This window comes from Brassica oleracea, chromosome C4, assembly GCF_000695525.1.
Source record: "Brassica oleracea var. oleracea cultivar TO1000 chromosome C4, BOL, whole genome shotgun sequence".
Taxonomy (NCBI): domain Eukaryota; kingdom Viridiplantae; phylum Streptophyta; class Magnoliopsida; order Brassicales; family Brassicaceae; genus Brassica; species Brassica oleracea.
Genome location: NC_027751.1, coordinates 44,241,332 through 44,256,483, shown reverse-complemented (window position 1 = coordinate 44,256,483; position 15,152 = coordinate 44,241,332). Strand labels below are relative to the sequence as shown.

Here is a 15,152-nt window from a genome sequence, read left to right as displayed (position 1 = left end):
AAAAAATAATCAATTAAAATTTTTATTATCATCGAATATAATTATTTTTAACATAATTTGAGTTTTCGTTTACATCAAAACTTATCAATATTTTAATTTTTTAAAAGATATTGAGTTGCATTTCAAATAAAAAGGTAAAGATATTAAAAATATTCTAACTAAAATATGTAAAATTTAATATAGTTTTAAGGAAATGGTCAAAATAAAAAAAAATTACGCATAAAAAATCATGATTTTTGTTAACTAGACGGATCATTATTTATATGATATCGCACACGAAAGAAAAATTTCTGTTTTTACAATTATCTAATTAACTCTATATACTCAATATCCAACATTCATAAAAAAAAATAGATAGTTTAAGATGCAAAAAAAACATATTTACTTAATGAATATAATATGAATGAATTTTACAAATACATCATTTAATAAAATAAATAATTAAAAACTGAAAATTCATATCCGCGCTATCAGGATCTAGTTTCCATTAAACTCGATCTGTATGTCATAGAAAAAGCGGCATCATTACTTTTTATTTTATTGAAAAACTATTTTGTCAAACATTTCGAGTTTTGAACGGATTAATTCAGAATGGTTAATTTATGAGAGTTGTTTAGGTTAATATAGCCGCACTAGTTTTAGAAGGATCATGTGAAGTATAGTAACTTTACATAAACGCTCTAGCATCACCTGTATATTGGTATAGTTATGTAATATTTTGTTGTGTTAAAAAACTTAATATTTAGTTATCGGAAAATCTTAACTCATTCTATATATGAACTCTGCCACTAGAATTTCTACACAATTTGGACAGACTCGTCGTAACCTCACCGCCTGGCAAATAAATAGTCAGCCCGTGATATGTTGATATGATTAATATTATCAAAATATTAAATTAGTTGATTTTTTTTTAGCAACTAAATTAGTTGATTTATAGAAGAGAATCTACGAAATACCAGCGTATAATTCACATGGAATCTAAGTGTGTTGTTCTAAGTAGCTTGTGCAATGTCTCAATATGTTTAATTTCCGTTCCTAATCTGATCGTAATTGAAATGGTTGTGCTATATGATATATGTTCATCTTATATGTAAAATATGTAAAAGCGGTCTCACTAAATTTATTAAGAAGATACATTCGTTTTTAGTAAAAGAAAAATAATAAAATTTGGTGGGTACCCATTAGTTCCCTACTCGAATTGGGTCCATTATTCCTTGCCGTTTACGAAAATACTAACCAAAATTTGCAGTAGTACATAAATCAATCTGCTTTAGTATAAGCTGATAAGATTCAAAAGTTTGGGAAATCGTTTAAACTTTGTTGTCAGTTAATTTTCGCCCATTCTCTTTTTACAATATTAGCCTTTTTGCAAAAGATATCTTAAAAACATTAATAGCCTACAAATATAGAAAGAGAAATCAAGAATTCTCAATAGGAAATATGAATGTTTTTATTTCTGAAGAGTCAACAACGACATTAAAAGATTAATTGGATTATCTTGATAAAACTTCTCCACCTTTCACCATTCTTAAACTCTACTTTATCTCCCAAACCCAATTCCGAAAACACCTCTTCACCAACTTAAACCCCTATTAACTAATTCCAAACAATCAGATGATTTCTATCAAGCAAGCAGAGGCCTCAAAATCTATCCAAAAAACCAAGAACCATGATTACACAGAAACAGAGAAGAACAGAGAAAGGTCTCTGTTTCAAACACTACTACAAATGGATCCTCTGTTTTTCACTTACTCTATATTTTGTTGCTTCCTTCTTTGTCGATCATGACCAAGAAGACCATCCTTCCTCTTCTTTGTCGCCATCAAACCCTCTCATCACTAACCCTAAACCCAAGCTTCTCTCTTCTCGTGCCATGTTTGAATCAAAAATCCATGATCAAAGACATGGCTTTCCCCTTCAACGTCCCAACATCAGAACTGGTAATTATACATACATGATTTTTACTTCATGTTCTGGTTTCATGTTATAACACTATCTTCTTCTTGTTGTTATTGTTTTAATCGTCTTCAGATGTATTCAACAATTTGAAGATCTACGTCTATGACTTGCCTTCCAAGTTCAACAAAGATTGGTTAGCCAACGAGAGATGCAGCAACCACCTCTTCGCTGCGGAGGTGGCTCTTCACAAAGCGTTGCTCAGTCTCGACGGAGACGTGCGGACAGAAGATCCCTACGAAGCCGACTTCTTCTTCGTCCCTGTCTATGTTTCTTGCAATTTCAGCACAGTCAACGGCTTTCCAGCGATTGGTCACGCCCGGTCACTCATCAAGGAAGCGATAGACCTCGTCTCTGCTCGTTACCCGTTTTGGAATCGTACTAGTGGCTCTGACCACGTCTTCACCGCTACACACGACTTTGGCTCTTGCTTCCACACCATGGTTAGTTAGTTCAAAAGAAACCTATTTAAAATTTGTATGACAATTTAAATATATTTATTTATATTGATTTTTTAAAACAAAAAAATGTTTTATAAATTCAACCCGAAAAACGGAAATAAAGTTTAGATTACGAGCCTACTCGAATAAAATTACGAAATTTAAAGTTTTCTAACTAGCTTCATTCAAATTCATTATTGTTTTTTTTTTTTATTTGAAGGAGGATAGAGCAATCGCTGATGGGGTACCAAGGATGTTGAGAAACTCTATAGTTTTGCAAACTTTTGGTGTAACGTATAAGCATCCATGCCAAGAGGTAGAGAACGTTGTGATACCACCGTACATCTCGCCGGAAAGTTTGCGCAAGAATCAAAAGAATATTCCGGCAGCTATAGAACGAGACATTAGAGTTTTCTTCCGCGGCAAGATGGAGATTCATCCCAAAAACATCAGTGGACGCTTCTACAGCAAGTAACAAACAAAATCCTGATACAAACCTGTTTTTTTTTTTGTTAATTTTTTTAAAAAAATTTCTTGTCGAATTACACAACAACCATTAAATACTCAACTATAGTTAATTATATTTTTTGTGCTAAAATAAAGTTAATTTTTTTGGTCAACAAAAAAAGAAGTTAATTATATTTGTTCTGTTGAGTTAACTTTCTTTTTTCTCTATTAGGCGAATAAGGACGGAGATTTGGAGGAGTTACGGGGGTGACCGGCGGTTTTATCTCCAACGACAAAGATTTGCCGGTTACCAGTCAGAAATAGCTCGTTCCGTTTTCTGTCTGTGTCCTCTTGGTTGGGCCCCATGGAGCCCGAGACTTGTTGAGTCGGTTGCACTTGGGTGCGTGCCAGTTATTATTGCCGACGGGATTCGTCTGCCGTTCCCATCCGCTGTGCGCTGGCCAGATATCTCGCTCACGGTGGCCGAGAGAGACGTCGGGAGACTCGGAGATATCTTAGAACATGTGGCGGCTACTAATTTGTCCGACATACAGAAGAACCTTGAGGATCCGTCTGTCAGGCGGGCCCTTCTGTTTAATGTTCCTCCGCGAGAGGGAGATGCCACGTGGCAAGTTCTGGAAGCTTTGTCGAAGAAATTGAATAGGTCTGTTAGAAGAAGGTCAAATAATGTTCTGTAAACCAATAACATTTTGCCACGTGTATATTACTGCTTTGAGCGTTAAAAGGAAACATAATGTGACCTACCGTATCGAACCTGTCAGCAAGGAGCTTGTGCCCATCTATTCACTTAGAGCAACTCCATCCGTTAGAACCTCTAGGTTCTAATAATTAAATTAGTAGGTTTAAAGGTGATATAAGAAGTTAAAAACTTTACTTAGTGAAAATAATTTTTTCTTCTTCCAATGAAAAAATTCCATAGGAGTTTTTAAATATATTTTTTTCAAAGTTGAATGATATAGATTTGATAACATAAAAATTTAAATAAAAATGACATAAAACTACAAATCAGAAGATACAACTACAAATCAGAAGATACAACTACAAATCATAAAGATATTCAACTCAACATCTGTCTCGTGATTAGGTTGTTTTGTATATAGTCATTTACCTCCAATTCTGAAAGCTTTCTCATCAAGTACACTCATTGCTTCATCGCACTGTAAAAGCATGAACTCCACTCTGCAACACAGACAAATCAATAAGAATGAAATTCAAACCGAAGCAACGCAGAAGCTTCTTGTTGTTACCTTGAAGATACCAGCTTTCTCTACAAAAATTTCAGCAAGCGTGTGTCCTAAATAAAACCAACTGATTAGAAAAAAAAACATTTGGATTCATTTTTTTTTTCCTGACAAAAGAGACTAACCAAGAATCTCTATATGATCATAACCGAGAGAAGCAATACCACAGACGACATGCTTCTTAATTTATATACTAACATAACGCTTTGTTAGAGATGGAAACAGAACGAATAGAATCTTAATAATGTTTTGTCCTACCACGTTAGAACAACCACAGAACAAATCATTCAAAAGGATCTAAACTTGCTGCTCTTGTTGCTTTCCATAAACCACATTTTGTTTCTTCTCCTCATCTTTCATCTCCACCGTCTTCTTCTCATCCTTTTCAGCATCTGTTGATTTCTTCTCCTAACGCACATCCAAACCCATTTGGTATCTTCACACAAGACAGAACAAAACGTCAATGTTTAGTAATCAAGTTTCAGTTAAGGAAGGGAGAAGTAAAGTTAAACTTACTGCAACAAAAGGGTCACGACCGATAAGACCATAGATGAACCAAGAAGTTCCACAGAGAAACACAAAGAGTGATAAAAAGAATGACATATACTCTACACTCTTTGTCTTCGTCACCAATCTCTGTTCATCAAAAATCAAACATTTAAAAAAAACAGAGCCAAAGTTGAAGAAACACGTCTTGAGTGATTTCTTACCATGATTGAGAGTGGAGAAGCGTACATGATGATGGAGAAAACAGTAGCTGCGATACCACAGAAGACTCAGAAACAGAGTTGATCGATTTCAAAACTTTCAATTCAATCTTCAATCTTATCAAAACAATCTATCCAGATCAGACTCGATCGAGAGAGAAGATGAAGTGATCGATTTCAGTGGAGTTAGAGAAAATATGTGATTTCAGATCAAGACCCTAACGAGAAGGAGAGAGAGACATAAAGAGGAGGTCCACTAAAAAAGTGAGACGCAAGGGTCCTTACCAATTCTTAAAGGCCCAAGTTAAGCATCGGTTCTTTTATTTTAAAGCCTTTTTCATTTATTTTTGTTCCACTTTTCTTTAGAACCCTTCTTAAGAAGTGCCCGATGGAGATGGTCTTAGTCTTGCGTGTTCGGTGCTAACAGTTGGTTCGAATAATGTAGTTTCCGGTTAGGTCAGTTTACACATAAACTTGTTAAGAATTTGACACGGTTTGGTATTCGGTAAGGTCAGTTTATGAAAATTCTGCCCAATTTTTTTTGGATCAATAATTCTACCCAATTTAACCGAAGTTTTCTGTAATAGTTTAATTTTGGTTAAAATTTCACTTAATTCGTTATTTCAATTAGAAATTTTGTTTGAGATAGAAAAAGGTTTGGTTATTATTTATTAAAATAAAACAAAACTAACCAATTGCCAAACCAAAATTGATAATTGAGTTTATAGTATATGTTGAATCTAACCAAAATTGTAATCAAACTTGAACTGAAATCCAATTATTTTGGCTAAGTTATGGTCAAAATCCCAGCCCTAAATTAAGTTATTATAGACTCTTGAGCTTCTCACACAAACCAAAGCTTCAAGAAGATGCAACAAACGCGATAACAGTACTAGTGCTCCAATAAGAGAGCTCTCCCTCTGAGACACTCCTTCTGGCACAGAGGCTTCAATGCAGTTTGAATTAAGTCATTTTCTTGACAACACGCAATTGGAACTTAGTCCTATCACATTTGATTAACGGAAGAGGAGAAATTAAGTCAGACTATTTGACCCGACACAAATCAAGTATAAACATTAGAAACTGTAATTTGTTGTGAAACAACCCCCAAAGCACTCTTTGTGTAGCAGACCTGCCTCAGTGTTACTGTAGCTGGCTGTCTTAGTGGAACAACTGAAGTCACTCTCATGGGTTGCGCGTTAAGGTTTCTGAGGCCGAGTCAACGTCATTTGAAGATCTCCATCAAAGACTTTATTAACCATAGTGCTGCCGATGGAAACAACACATTTAAAGAACCATCTGGAGAATTTAAATAAGTGCTTTAAACAACTTCTGTGTAGACAAAAAGTAGCAAAGTGAGTATGATTTTTTTACCGGCTTTAGGATTGAGCTTAGCTTAGTGAAGTGGATGAACTCATCGGCTGAACAACCAAAGATAAAACCGTGGCAGCTCTATTAAAGCAAATCGCAGTTTAAACTGATGTATCTGTTGTCAACACATTAATCTGCTAGATTACTAAACAACACAAATTCAGAAACACAAAACTGAAGTTTCAGTTTCATGACAGTACATTGGCCCAAATAAATACTCTCAAAGGTGAAACTATGACTTTCAAAAGAGAAACATTGATCATTTTATTTGCTTTAGATAGACGCCACAATGATAGTATACATGACATGATCACATAACACTTCCTCAGAAAAGTTATTTCTAGGAATCATTCAGAAGTGTCCTTGTGATTGTTATCTTTGACGAGTTCCTCCCCGAATCCGAAAACTTATCCATGTAGATTCCAATGTACGATATAAGCGGGTCGGCCCTCACTTTCTCCACCACAAGCTTCAGAGACCGCGACTCACATCTCGGAAACCTCAAAAGCCTTTTGAAACCAACCGTCGTGCCCCTCACAACTCTCTCCCACTTACCGCTCTTAACGTTCCGCATCTCCAGATGAAATGACGCTACCCTCTGACCCATCTGGATCGGTTCACGTACTTCCAACACGTTGAAACTAACCGGATCTCGAAACTCCAAGTACAGCTCCCATTCCTTCTGCTTCTCCTCCGGCGCCCAGTACTTATCCAACCCTTCCTCCAAAACATTCTCAGCACCAAACTGGCCGCCACGGACGCTGCTAGAGTTAATAAAAGCTTTGCGGGCGAGGTTATTGGCGAAAATCGATTGTTTCAACTCACGAAACTCCTTAAGAACCTTAATGTCTTCCTCGGATATCAACCCTGACGAATTAGGAGGGACGTTGAGCAAGAAAAGACAGTTTCTCCCCACCGAGTTAAAGTATATATCCAGAAGCTTAGCCACCGGTTTAGGAGACTCCAACGCGTGCCAAAACCAACCCGGTCTGATCGATACATCGCACTCAGCCGGTACCCAATCTTGTCCAAACCCATCACCTTGCTGAGAGTACAGAGGATCAGTGTCCCCTATTTTCGCATTGGTTCGGTTAAAGAGCGACCAGCAAGTGGACCCAGCGACTCCAGCTTCGTCGCCGATCCACCGGACATCAGGCCCGGCGTCCGAAAATATAACGGCGCCGGGCTGAAGCTGGTGGATCAAACTAAACCAAGTGGTGAAGTAGTACTCCATGTCTTTCTCTCCTTCCCCTTTGGCTCCATCTAACCACACTTCCTTAATCTCTCCATACCTAAAAACCAAAAAGATTCAATCTTTTTTATTTTTTGGTAAAAAGAATCAATCTTTCGAAACTAGAAACGGAATCAAAACGTGGGTATAAGAGAGAAAGGACCTTACTTTGTCAGCAACTCGGTCATCTGACTCAGGTAAAACTCGTTGTACTCCACCGTCTTCCCGTAAGCTCCGTCGTGGCGGTCCCACGGAGAGAGGTAAAGGCCGAGTCCGATACCCGCCTCCGCCGCCGCCGAAGCTAGCTCCGCCACGACGTCGCCGGTTCCGTTTCTCCAGGGGGAGGATTTGACGGAGTAGTCGGTGTAGTCGCTGGGCCAGAGGCAGAACCCGTCGTGGTGCTTCGCCGTGAGGATGACGCGGGAGAAGCCGGAGTCTTTGGCGATTTGGACCCACTGGGTGGCGTTGAGGTGGGCCGGGTTGAAGACGGACGGGTCGGCTTTTCCGGTGCCCCATTCGGAGTCGGTGAAGGTGTTGGGTCCGAAGTGGAGGAACATGGACATGGATCCGAGCTGCCATTGGAGCTGTTGGGATGAAGGGAGGGGTGTGATCGGAAGAGGGTGTGGTTTCAGTGGGGTAGATTTGGATAGAGAGAGGAGTGAGGAGAAGAAGAGGAGAGTGAGTAGAGACATTTGATCTTCTTCGTCTTCTTCAATTGTCAATGGAGAGGAGACTTGTTGTCTCTTTACTTTTATACTTGGCTGTGATTAGTTTAACTTTGTTATATTGAGTTTTGATTAATTGATTTTAGAAAGATGACAACTTAATGCAAAAGCAATAATTATTACTTTGTTTTGTTATTACTATGAGACTTACTATTTACATTTTAAATGAATGATGACCCTTTTTTGTTAAAATTTATAATGTTTACAATTTAACTGTCATTAAACCCATAACGCTATTTATAAGAAATATTTTTTTTTGTCTAATAATAATTAAATGGTTTGTGGAATCTTTGTTTAATCGTTTGATTTCATGAAATGTTGTTACTCTGGATTTTGGCAAAAAGTTGAAATCCAACATCTGTAGTGTACTTCTCCTATGTTTGACTTACCGTGCATAAGTTGAAACAGTGAGAGAGCAGATCTTGTTTCGACCAAGCTGACTTTAATTGGATTTATGGACCCAGTGAAGGCTGCAGAGAAACTGTATGAAGAAAATCTATCTCCAAAGCCAAGAAAAGTAAACAAATTGGATGAATGGTTACACTGTAGCTCTAAAAATTTAATGTAAATTTTAGTAGATAGAATTTATTGATGTAGTTGTATCTAGTGCTAGGCCTGGGACAGATCGGATATCCGGGCAATTTTAAGGTATCCGGATCCGGATCCTTATCCGGCGGATCCATAATTTTATTATCTTTATCTGGATCCGGGGTTCTCGGAAATCCGGGTGTCGGATATCCTTCTAAAAATTGTAATATCCGGCGGATATCCGGATCCAGATTTGGATCCTTAAAATAATAATAATAATATATATAAAATATTAAAAATAATTTAAAAATAAAAATGTTATAAAAATGTTTTTAATTATTTCTATGTATAATATTATAAAATTTACATAAAATTTACATATACTATTATAAAAATGAAAATATACTAAATAAAGTTAGTTTTTATATATATATTACTATTTTTGAAATAGTTATTAATAAAACTTACGGATCCGGATATCCGGACTAAAAAATCAAGATATCCGGATCCGGATCCGGTTTTGACGGATCCAACATTTTATTATCCGGATCCGGATTCGGCCCCTCCGGATATCCGGATTTTCGGATCGGATCCGGATCAAATCTCGGATCGAATCCGGATCTCGGATAAAAGTCTCAGGCCTATCTAGTGTAGTTATAAAAATTAAATGAGAGAAGAATTAAAAGGAAAAAAATTTCATACAACAATTTTTTTTGTTTTAGAAACATAACTAAAAATAAAGACATTTGATATAGTCTAACCAATTCCCCATGATTCAAAGACTGATAACAAGACTTGGAGCAGTTTTGGAGCCGAATCCAATCCTGATATTCGCAATGTTAGAAGCAATGCAAAGTTTTTAGCTTTACTGATAGATAACATGTATGCGATTATTTGTGGTAAAAGATCTTTGTTCGAAGATTTGTCTATCGCGTCTCGTTTTGAAGAAAATTTGTTGCTTTTCTTCCTCTTTTACGCCTCATTTTTCTCATCCAATTCTTCCTCGTTTTCCTTAATCACCTTACTACAACTTTTTCTACGATTTTCTCTACAAACTTTTCCGATATGGATAATCAAGTAAAGTTTTTGAATCAGAAGTCTTAAACTTTTTCGGATTTGCAAGTTTATGATTTTTCTTGATTTTTTGTATGAGTTCTTGGTTTTTAAAAGTTAGTTACAAGTTCTTTTTCGAATGTAACTCAACCTAAAGCATACCAATCTGAATCCGACTTAAATATGACAATTACCCAAGCCAGTAAAAAACCCCTAGACTATAGTATCCGAAAATCTGAACTAACCGATCTGAATTCGAACAATACCTAGGTATGATTCTATTGTATATTAGTCACTCTACATTTGCTTAATAAACCATTAATTTTTTTTGTATTTTATAATATATAGAAACACAAAAATTGAGAGAAACCAATTTATTAAGAAAGAAATTTCTATTGTATATTCTTCACTCTGATTCTATTGATTCTATAAAAAAATTGTATATATAATATTTTGAGAGAGACAAAGTTCCACTTGTTAATAATCTTTACTCTTGGCTGATTTCCATTAATTAATAAAAATTGTATATATTTTTTTATCAAAAGAAATTTATAAATTAATATTCAATAAGTTTATAAATATAACATAATTAAGGTGGGGGTATTGGATTTAGAAATTTGATAGAATCTGAAGGAATTATGGTTTCCATTAAATTCTAGTGTTATTCAATTGTGTATTTTATCAATTCTTTTAAATTCTTGTGTTATTTAATTGTGTATTTTACCAATTCATTTAAATTCTAGTGTTATTCAATATTTGCTAGGTTTAATAGGAATATTATTTGAAAGGAATTTAATGGAAAATGTAATGTAAAATGCAAAGGATCAATTCCTTGCTTTTATGAAGGGATTTGTTATTTTTAGAACCAACTTGACCCCAAAGTAACCCACTACGTCTTTAGAAGACATATCACCTACACCAGCCCAATTCCATGTCTCTCCTCTTCCAAAACCGGAACCGAAAAACTGAACTAGAACCAAACCAAATTATTCGAAACCAAAACCGGACCGCCTCAAATACCTGAATGGTTTCTATATTTCTATATCTGAATAACCGAATCGGAAACGGAACCGAACCGAGAACGAACGGTACTCGAATATCCGAAAAAACAAGTTTCAACACTTTGATATAAAATAAAATGTCATCAGTTTCACTCAACCCGAATGCCCATGGCTAGTTCACCCAAAAAGATTCTTTTAGAAAAAAAAAATCTATCTACAAAAAGTAAAATTTTCCCAAGTGTTTTATTTTGGTAAAAAAATATCTAAGAGTTAACTACTGGTTGTGTATTTTTTTCGTTATCATTCTTAGCGTTAGTATTACCATTTGAATTCCATCAAATTAATTTACATTCACTTAAATTCTATGGCAAAAAGTAAACATAAGAATTAGACAATTGCATTAAAATCTCATAAAATCATTTAAAATACTGCAAAAGTTATTACATGTGAATTCTTTCAAATTCTTGAATTCAATACCAAGTATTTCAAATTAAGTTAGTTTTAAAAATTAACATATTTTAAAAGAGGAGCACAATACCTATAAACACAAGGCCTTAGCACTATAACGACTAAGCCCAATAAGAATGAAAACAAGGCCCACTTCCACTCATAGACTGATCAGATCTCTCGTTAGTTATTATTGTCTGTCAGATCTGAAATCACTCACAGTAGAGCATTTAGCTTCCCATTACAAACACAGATCAAAACTTCGTTCTTGTCGGAAAAAACAAATCAATGGCAAACGCCTGGAAAAGAGACAAGAATCAGAAGCTATTAGCTCCAAAGACCTTAATAATCACTCTTCTTGTTCTCTCCATCATCTTCCTCTCCTCACTCTTCTTCTTCTCCTCCTCCTCCTCCTCCTCATATCTCCAAAACACCAATCCAAATCCGACCATCTCCACCAAGTTCCCAATCCCACCCTTCGACTGCTTCAAATGCCCCCAATCCAAACCCGTGATCGCCAACGTCGTCGAGAATCTCAAATACCCTTTCCTCTACTCCCTCGCCGATCTCGGTAACCTCCCGGAGAAGCCGCACAAGAACATCGTGAGGCTGCTCAAGGGGAAGCCCTTTCGGAAACCGGACATCTCCGCTACGATTCAGGAGGTTCTGGAGAGGATGAGTGCTGATGGCAAAAGAGATGGGTTCGTTGTCGATGTGGGAGCTAATGTCGGTATGGCTAGCTTCGCTGCCGCGGCCATGGGGTTTAAAGTGCTTGCCTTTGAGCCTGTTTTCGAGAATTTGCAGAGGATCTGTGATGGGATTTGGTTCAATAGAGTTGCCTCTTTGGTCACTGTGTTTGAAGCTGCTGCTTCTGATAGAAATGGGGATATTACCTTCCATAAGGTAATCACATTTCTACTGTCTCAGATTAGTTTACTGAGAAAATAGCATTATTGTTTCTGTTTATTAGATTTATATTAGTTTTGTCAAATTTGGTCTGGAATTATAGTGTCGTACTAAAATAGTAGATGTTTTAGTGTTGGATAGGAGAGGTTTAAAATAGTGTTTTAGAATTGGGTGAGAGATGAATTTATTTTTAATTTTGAAATCATTTTGACACTAAAATAGTGTTATGGGTTGGAGACGGCTCTTATTATGCATAAGAGGTGAAACTGAGTGCTAACTAGTTATCAAATTGCCAATGTAACCATATAATTGGTTTATTCTGTGTTGTTGATATAGTTGGTTGGAAGGCTTGACAACAGCGCGGTTTCGGAGGTGGGAGCAAGACTTGCATTCAAGTCCAACAAAGAAATAGCGGTCCAAGTGAAATCCATACCTCTTGATGAACTCATCCCGCCTTCTCAACCGATCCTTTTAATCAAGATCGATGTTCAAGGCTGGGAGAAGCATGTTTTAAACGGTGCAAAGAAGCTGCTCTCGAGGAAACCGGCGGAAGCTCCTTATCTAATCTACGAGGAAGATGAAAGATTGCTCAAGGCGAGCAATAGTAGCTCCAAAGAGATACGGGATTTCCTGAAAAGCGTTGGGTATAGCAAGTGCGTCGAGCATGGCACAGATGCGCATTGCACTAAGGAGTAATTGACATTGGAACTTTGCGAGAAGGGCTAATAAGTTGTTGCCATGCGAGTTGAGGAACATAAGAAAATGAGGCCATTGGTATTTGCTGAGAAAGAAAGTTGCTAATTGTGGTCAGTCATATTTGTTTCTCCTTGTAATATTTACTCATTTTTTGTGATACCAGTTCTAACTAGTAAAGATATGTTATTGTTGATGTACACTGATGTAGCCTTTTTGAGCCATAAATGGCACAAGACTTGAGGGCCGATATATGTTTCAAACACAATTAAAAATTGTCTCGATGATTGGGTCTACGACGATCTTGACGGTGATTTTCAATGGTTGTAAATGTTGTTGGAATGTTTTAGTTATAGGTTCTCGAGTTTACAAAATGGTCTATATGATCTTATATAGAGAGTGTGGATTGCAGGTTTTTTAGTATGGTTTTATCCGACCAGAGTACTTTAAAAAAAAAAGCCGACCAGAGTTTTTTTTTTTTTTTTTGAAACTACCGACCAGAGTATTTTACGACTTCATATTGGCAAAGTATAATTAGAAGATGATATTATTTATTATTTTACTAATCGGAACCCTTATTTCCCTAATGCTTTGATTATTAATATTTGTGTAATTCTGGACAGATAAGGATTTTACGTTGCAATGATTATTGGTTACAAGCTAACATGATCTTACAAGATATTTTATCAGCTACGCATTATAATATTTACTAGTCGGACAAATAAAAGATGCAATTTTCTGTCAAAAAGCAAAATTGGTATAAGATATTAACATTTATACCAAAAAAAATAAAAGTTAAAAGATGCAATAGTAGCAAATTAAATGACTACTTCTCTAAGCGTATATATTTATATGCATTCAAGTTTGTAGATCATGGCACGTAAGTTTCAAGCCTTCAATAAAATTAAGATTATGTAGTGGCCGCCATTTTAGGAGATTCAAATTATATATTTTTATTTACTATATATTAACTTTTTATCAAAATAAAATATATATTTTTTAATTTTTAGTTGTGAATGTTAGGAGATTAAAATTTGAATCATATTGTTATTATATGTCCTATCACTTCGGTCTACATACATATATCTCGTTTTCATTTTTTTTATTATTTTGTAAGTTTACATATAAACAAACTCTTATAATAGATTTAAATTAGGGACAAAAAGTCTAATATACCCACTAGAAGTTCAAATCAGCCAAATACCCATGAATTTGGACGAGGACAAAAGCAGTATCTTTTTGATAAGAGAGTGACGAAACTGCCCCTGCTTTATGTTGAAATAGATGCGCCGATCGTACAAGGCGTGTGTGGCAGATTGCTGCAAATCTGTTGGTGGGGGAGTTGTTCCGAGGAGTAGGGATAACGATAGGAGGCGCTGCAGAAGACAGTCTATTGGATAAAGAAGAGCTTCGTACTAGATGTGATTCCTCCAAAACCAATTCCTTAGAGAGGTAAAGTTTGGCCTTTAACTTTCCGTTTTTATGGTAATATGCAAGGTTAACGACTAACTATAGATGTTGTTTTCAGATTTGCATGGTAGAGGATGTCTTCAAGTGCCCGAGGAGGTGTTGATGACAATCTGCAAGTGAGCAAATGGAAGAAATCAGTAGGAACTCTCTCAGTCTCATGAGAAGTGACATTACCTAGCCTCTTATCCAATTTGAAACGGACTCATCTGATGAAATGGATGTTTTCACTCCAACAAGAGATGGATAATCAGGCTTTGAGGAAGTGGCCAGCGAACCTCCACGGCAAAAAAGTCTCACATTAGCCTTAAGTATGCTGCTTGATGTTTTTTAAATAAATACAAGTTCTTGTGATAATTGAAGTTGTAGGCGATAAATAACAGCTTACCGGTTACCTGTCTGTTTAGCTGCTACTGATGGAATTGCTGGAGGGCGTTTGGAGTCAACTAACAAAGGGAAAAAAAAGTCACAGATTCAGTAACTGGTGGAAGTCAGTTCTTGAATTTGCAGATGGGTTCTGGTTATGTGGATTCAGGCTTGGGTACTTGGGTAAGGCTGACATGGGGCCAAAACTTGGTGAGGCTGAGGATTGTGTGATACTTGGTAAGAAATCACTTAGTTGCTATGTTTAGTAATATCAGCTAGTACATACATTTATACTGTTAGACATCACTTAGTTGATATATTAGTAATATCAGCTAGATCATAACCTATGTATATATCTCGTAGAAGCATCTCATCGCATCTTTATAAAAATAGAAAAAAGAAGTCAAGCTGTAAGACATGACTTAGTTGTTACGTTTAGTAATATCAGCTACTTATGTATGTGGATGTTAAAAACTATATTATGTGGTGACAATTTAATTTAATTTGTTATTTTAGAGAGTGATGACATGAACAAAGTCACGCAGCACTTCG

General features: G+C 36.1%; 3 protein-coding genes across 4 annotated transcripts; 2 read left to right on the top strand and 1 right to left on the bottom strand.

Annotated features, from left to right (window-relative positions):
* The first annotated feature begins 1,425 nt into the window (after positions 1-1,425).
* LOC106342474 (probable glucuronoxylan glucuronosyltransferase IRX7) lies at positions 1,426-3,607 on the top strand. Its single transcript, XM_013781419.1, has 4 exons — positions 1,426-1,940; positions 2,032-2,399; positions 2,617-2,867; positions 3,076-3,607. Exons 1-4 carry the CDS (start codon positions 1,670-1,672, stop codon positions 3,539-3,541), a joined length of 1,356 nt encoding a protein of 451 aa, XP_013636873.1. The 5' UTR covers positions 1,426-1,669; the 3' UTR covers positions 3,542-3,607.
* A 2,822-nt stretch (positions 3,608-6,429) lies between these two features.
* On the bottom strand, positions 6,430-8,190 carry LOC106342473 (alpha-L-fucosidase 1). Its single transcript, XM_013781418.1, has 2 exons — positions 7,583-8,190; positions 6,430-7,475 (listed from the first exon to the last, which is right to left on the bottom strand). Exons 1-2 carry the CDS (start codon positions 8,104-8,106, stop codon positions 6,524-6,526), a joined length of 1,476 nt encoding a protein of 491 aa, XP_013636872.1. The 5' UTR covers positions 8,107-8,190; the 3' UTR covers positions 6,430-6,523.
* A 3,190-nt stretch (positions 8,191-11,380) lies between these two features.
* LOC106337178 lies at positions 11,381-13,060 on the top strand. 2 transcript variants are annotated; one of them, XM_013776237.1, is made up of 3 exons: positions 11,381-12,071; positions 12,411-12,769; positions 12,836-13,017. In XM_013776237.1, coding segments are annotated over exons 1-3 (975 nt in total). In that variant the 5' UTR covers positions 11,381-11,456; the 3' UTR covers positions 12,837-13,017. The 2 variants fall into 2 exon arrangements, with proteins under 2 accessions (XP_013631691.1, XP_013631690.1); XM_013776236.1 differs by having other exon boundaries at positions 12,411-13,060.
* The last annotated feature ends 2,092 nt before the right edge of the window (positions 13,061-15,152 follow it).

What these genes read in the sequence shown, in the direction of transcription:
- LOC106342474 (XM_013781419.1), top strand. Translation starts at nt 1,670, where the DNA reads ATGATTACACAGAAACAGAGAAGAACAGAGAAAGGTCTCTGTTTCAAA. An exon ending in GCTCTTGCTTCCACACCATG is followed by an intron (nt 2,400 to 2,616) that starts GTTAGTTAGTTC and finishes TTTTATTTGAAG; the next exon opens with GAGGATAGAGCAATCGCTGA. An exon ending in AGTGGACGCTTCTACAGCAA is followed by an intron (nt 2,868 to 3,075) that starts GTAACAAACAAA and finishes TTTCTCTATTAG; the next exon opens with GCGAATAAGGACGGAGATTT.
- LOC106342473 (XM_013781418.1), bottom strand. Translation starts at nt 8,106, where the DNA reads ATGTCTCTACTCACTCTCCTCTTCTTCTCCTCACTCCTCTCTCTATCC. An exon ending in ATGACCGAGTTGCTGACAAA is followed by an intron (nt 7,476 to 7,582) that starts GTAAGGTCCTTT and finishes TTTGGTTTTTAG; the next exon opens with GTATGGAGAGATTAAGGAAG.
- LOC106337178 (XM_013776236.1), top strand. Translation starts at nt 11,457, where the DNA reads ATGGCAAACGCCTGGAAAAGAGACAAGAATCAGAAGCTATTAGCTCCA. An exon ending in GGGATATTACCTTCCATAAG is followed by an intron (nt 12,072 to 12,410) that starts GTAATCACATTT and finishes TTGTTGATATAG; the next exon opens with TTGGTTGGAAGGCTTGACAA.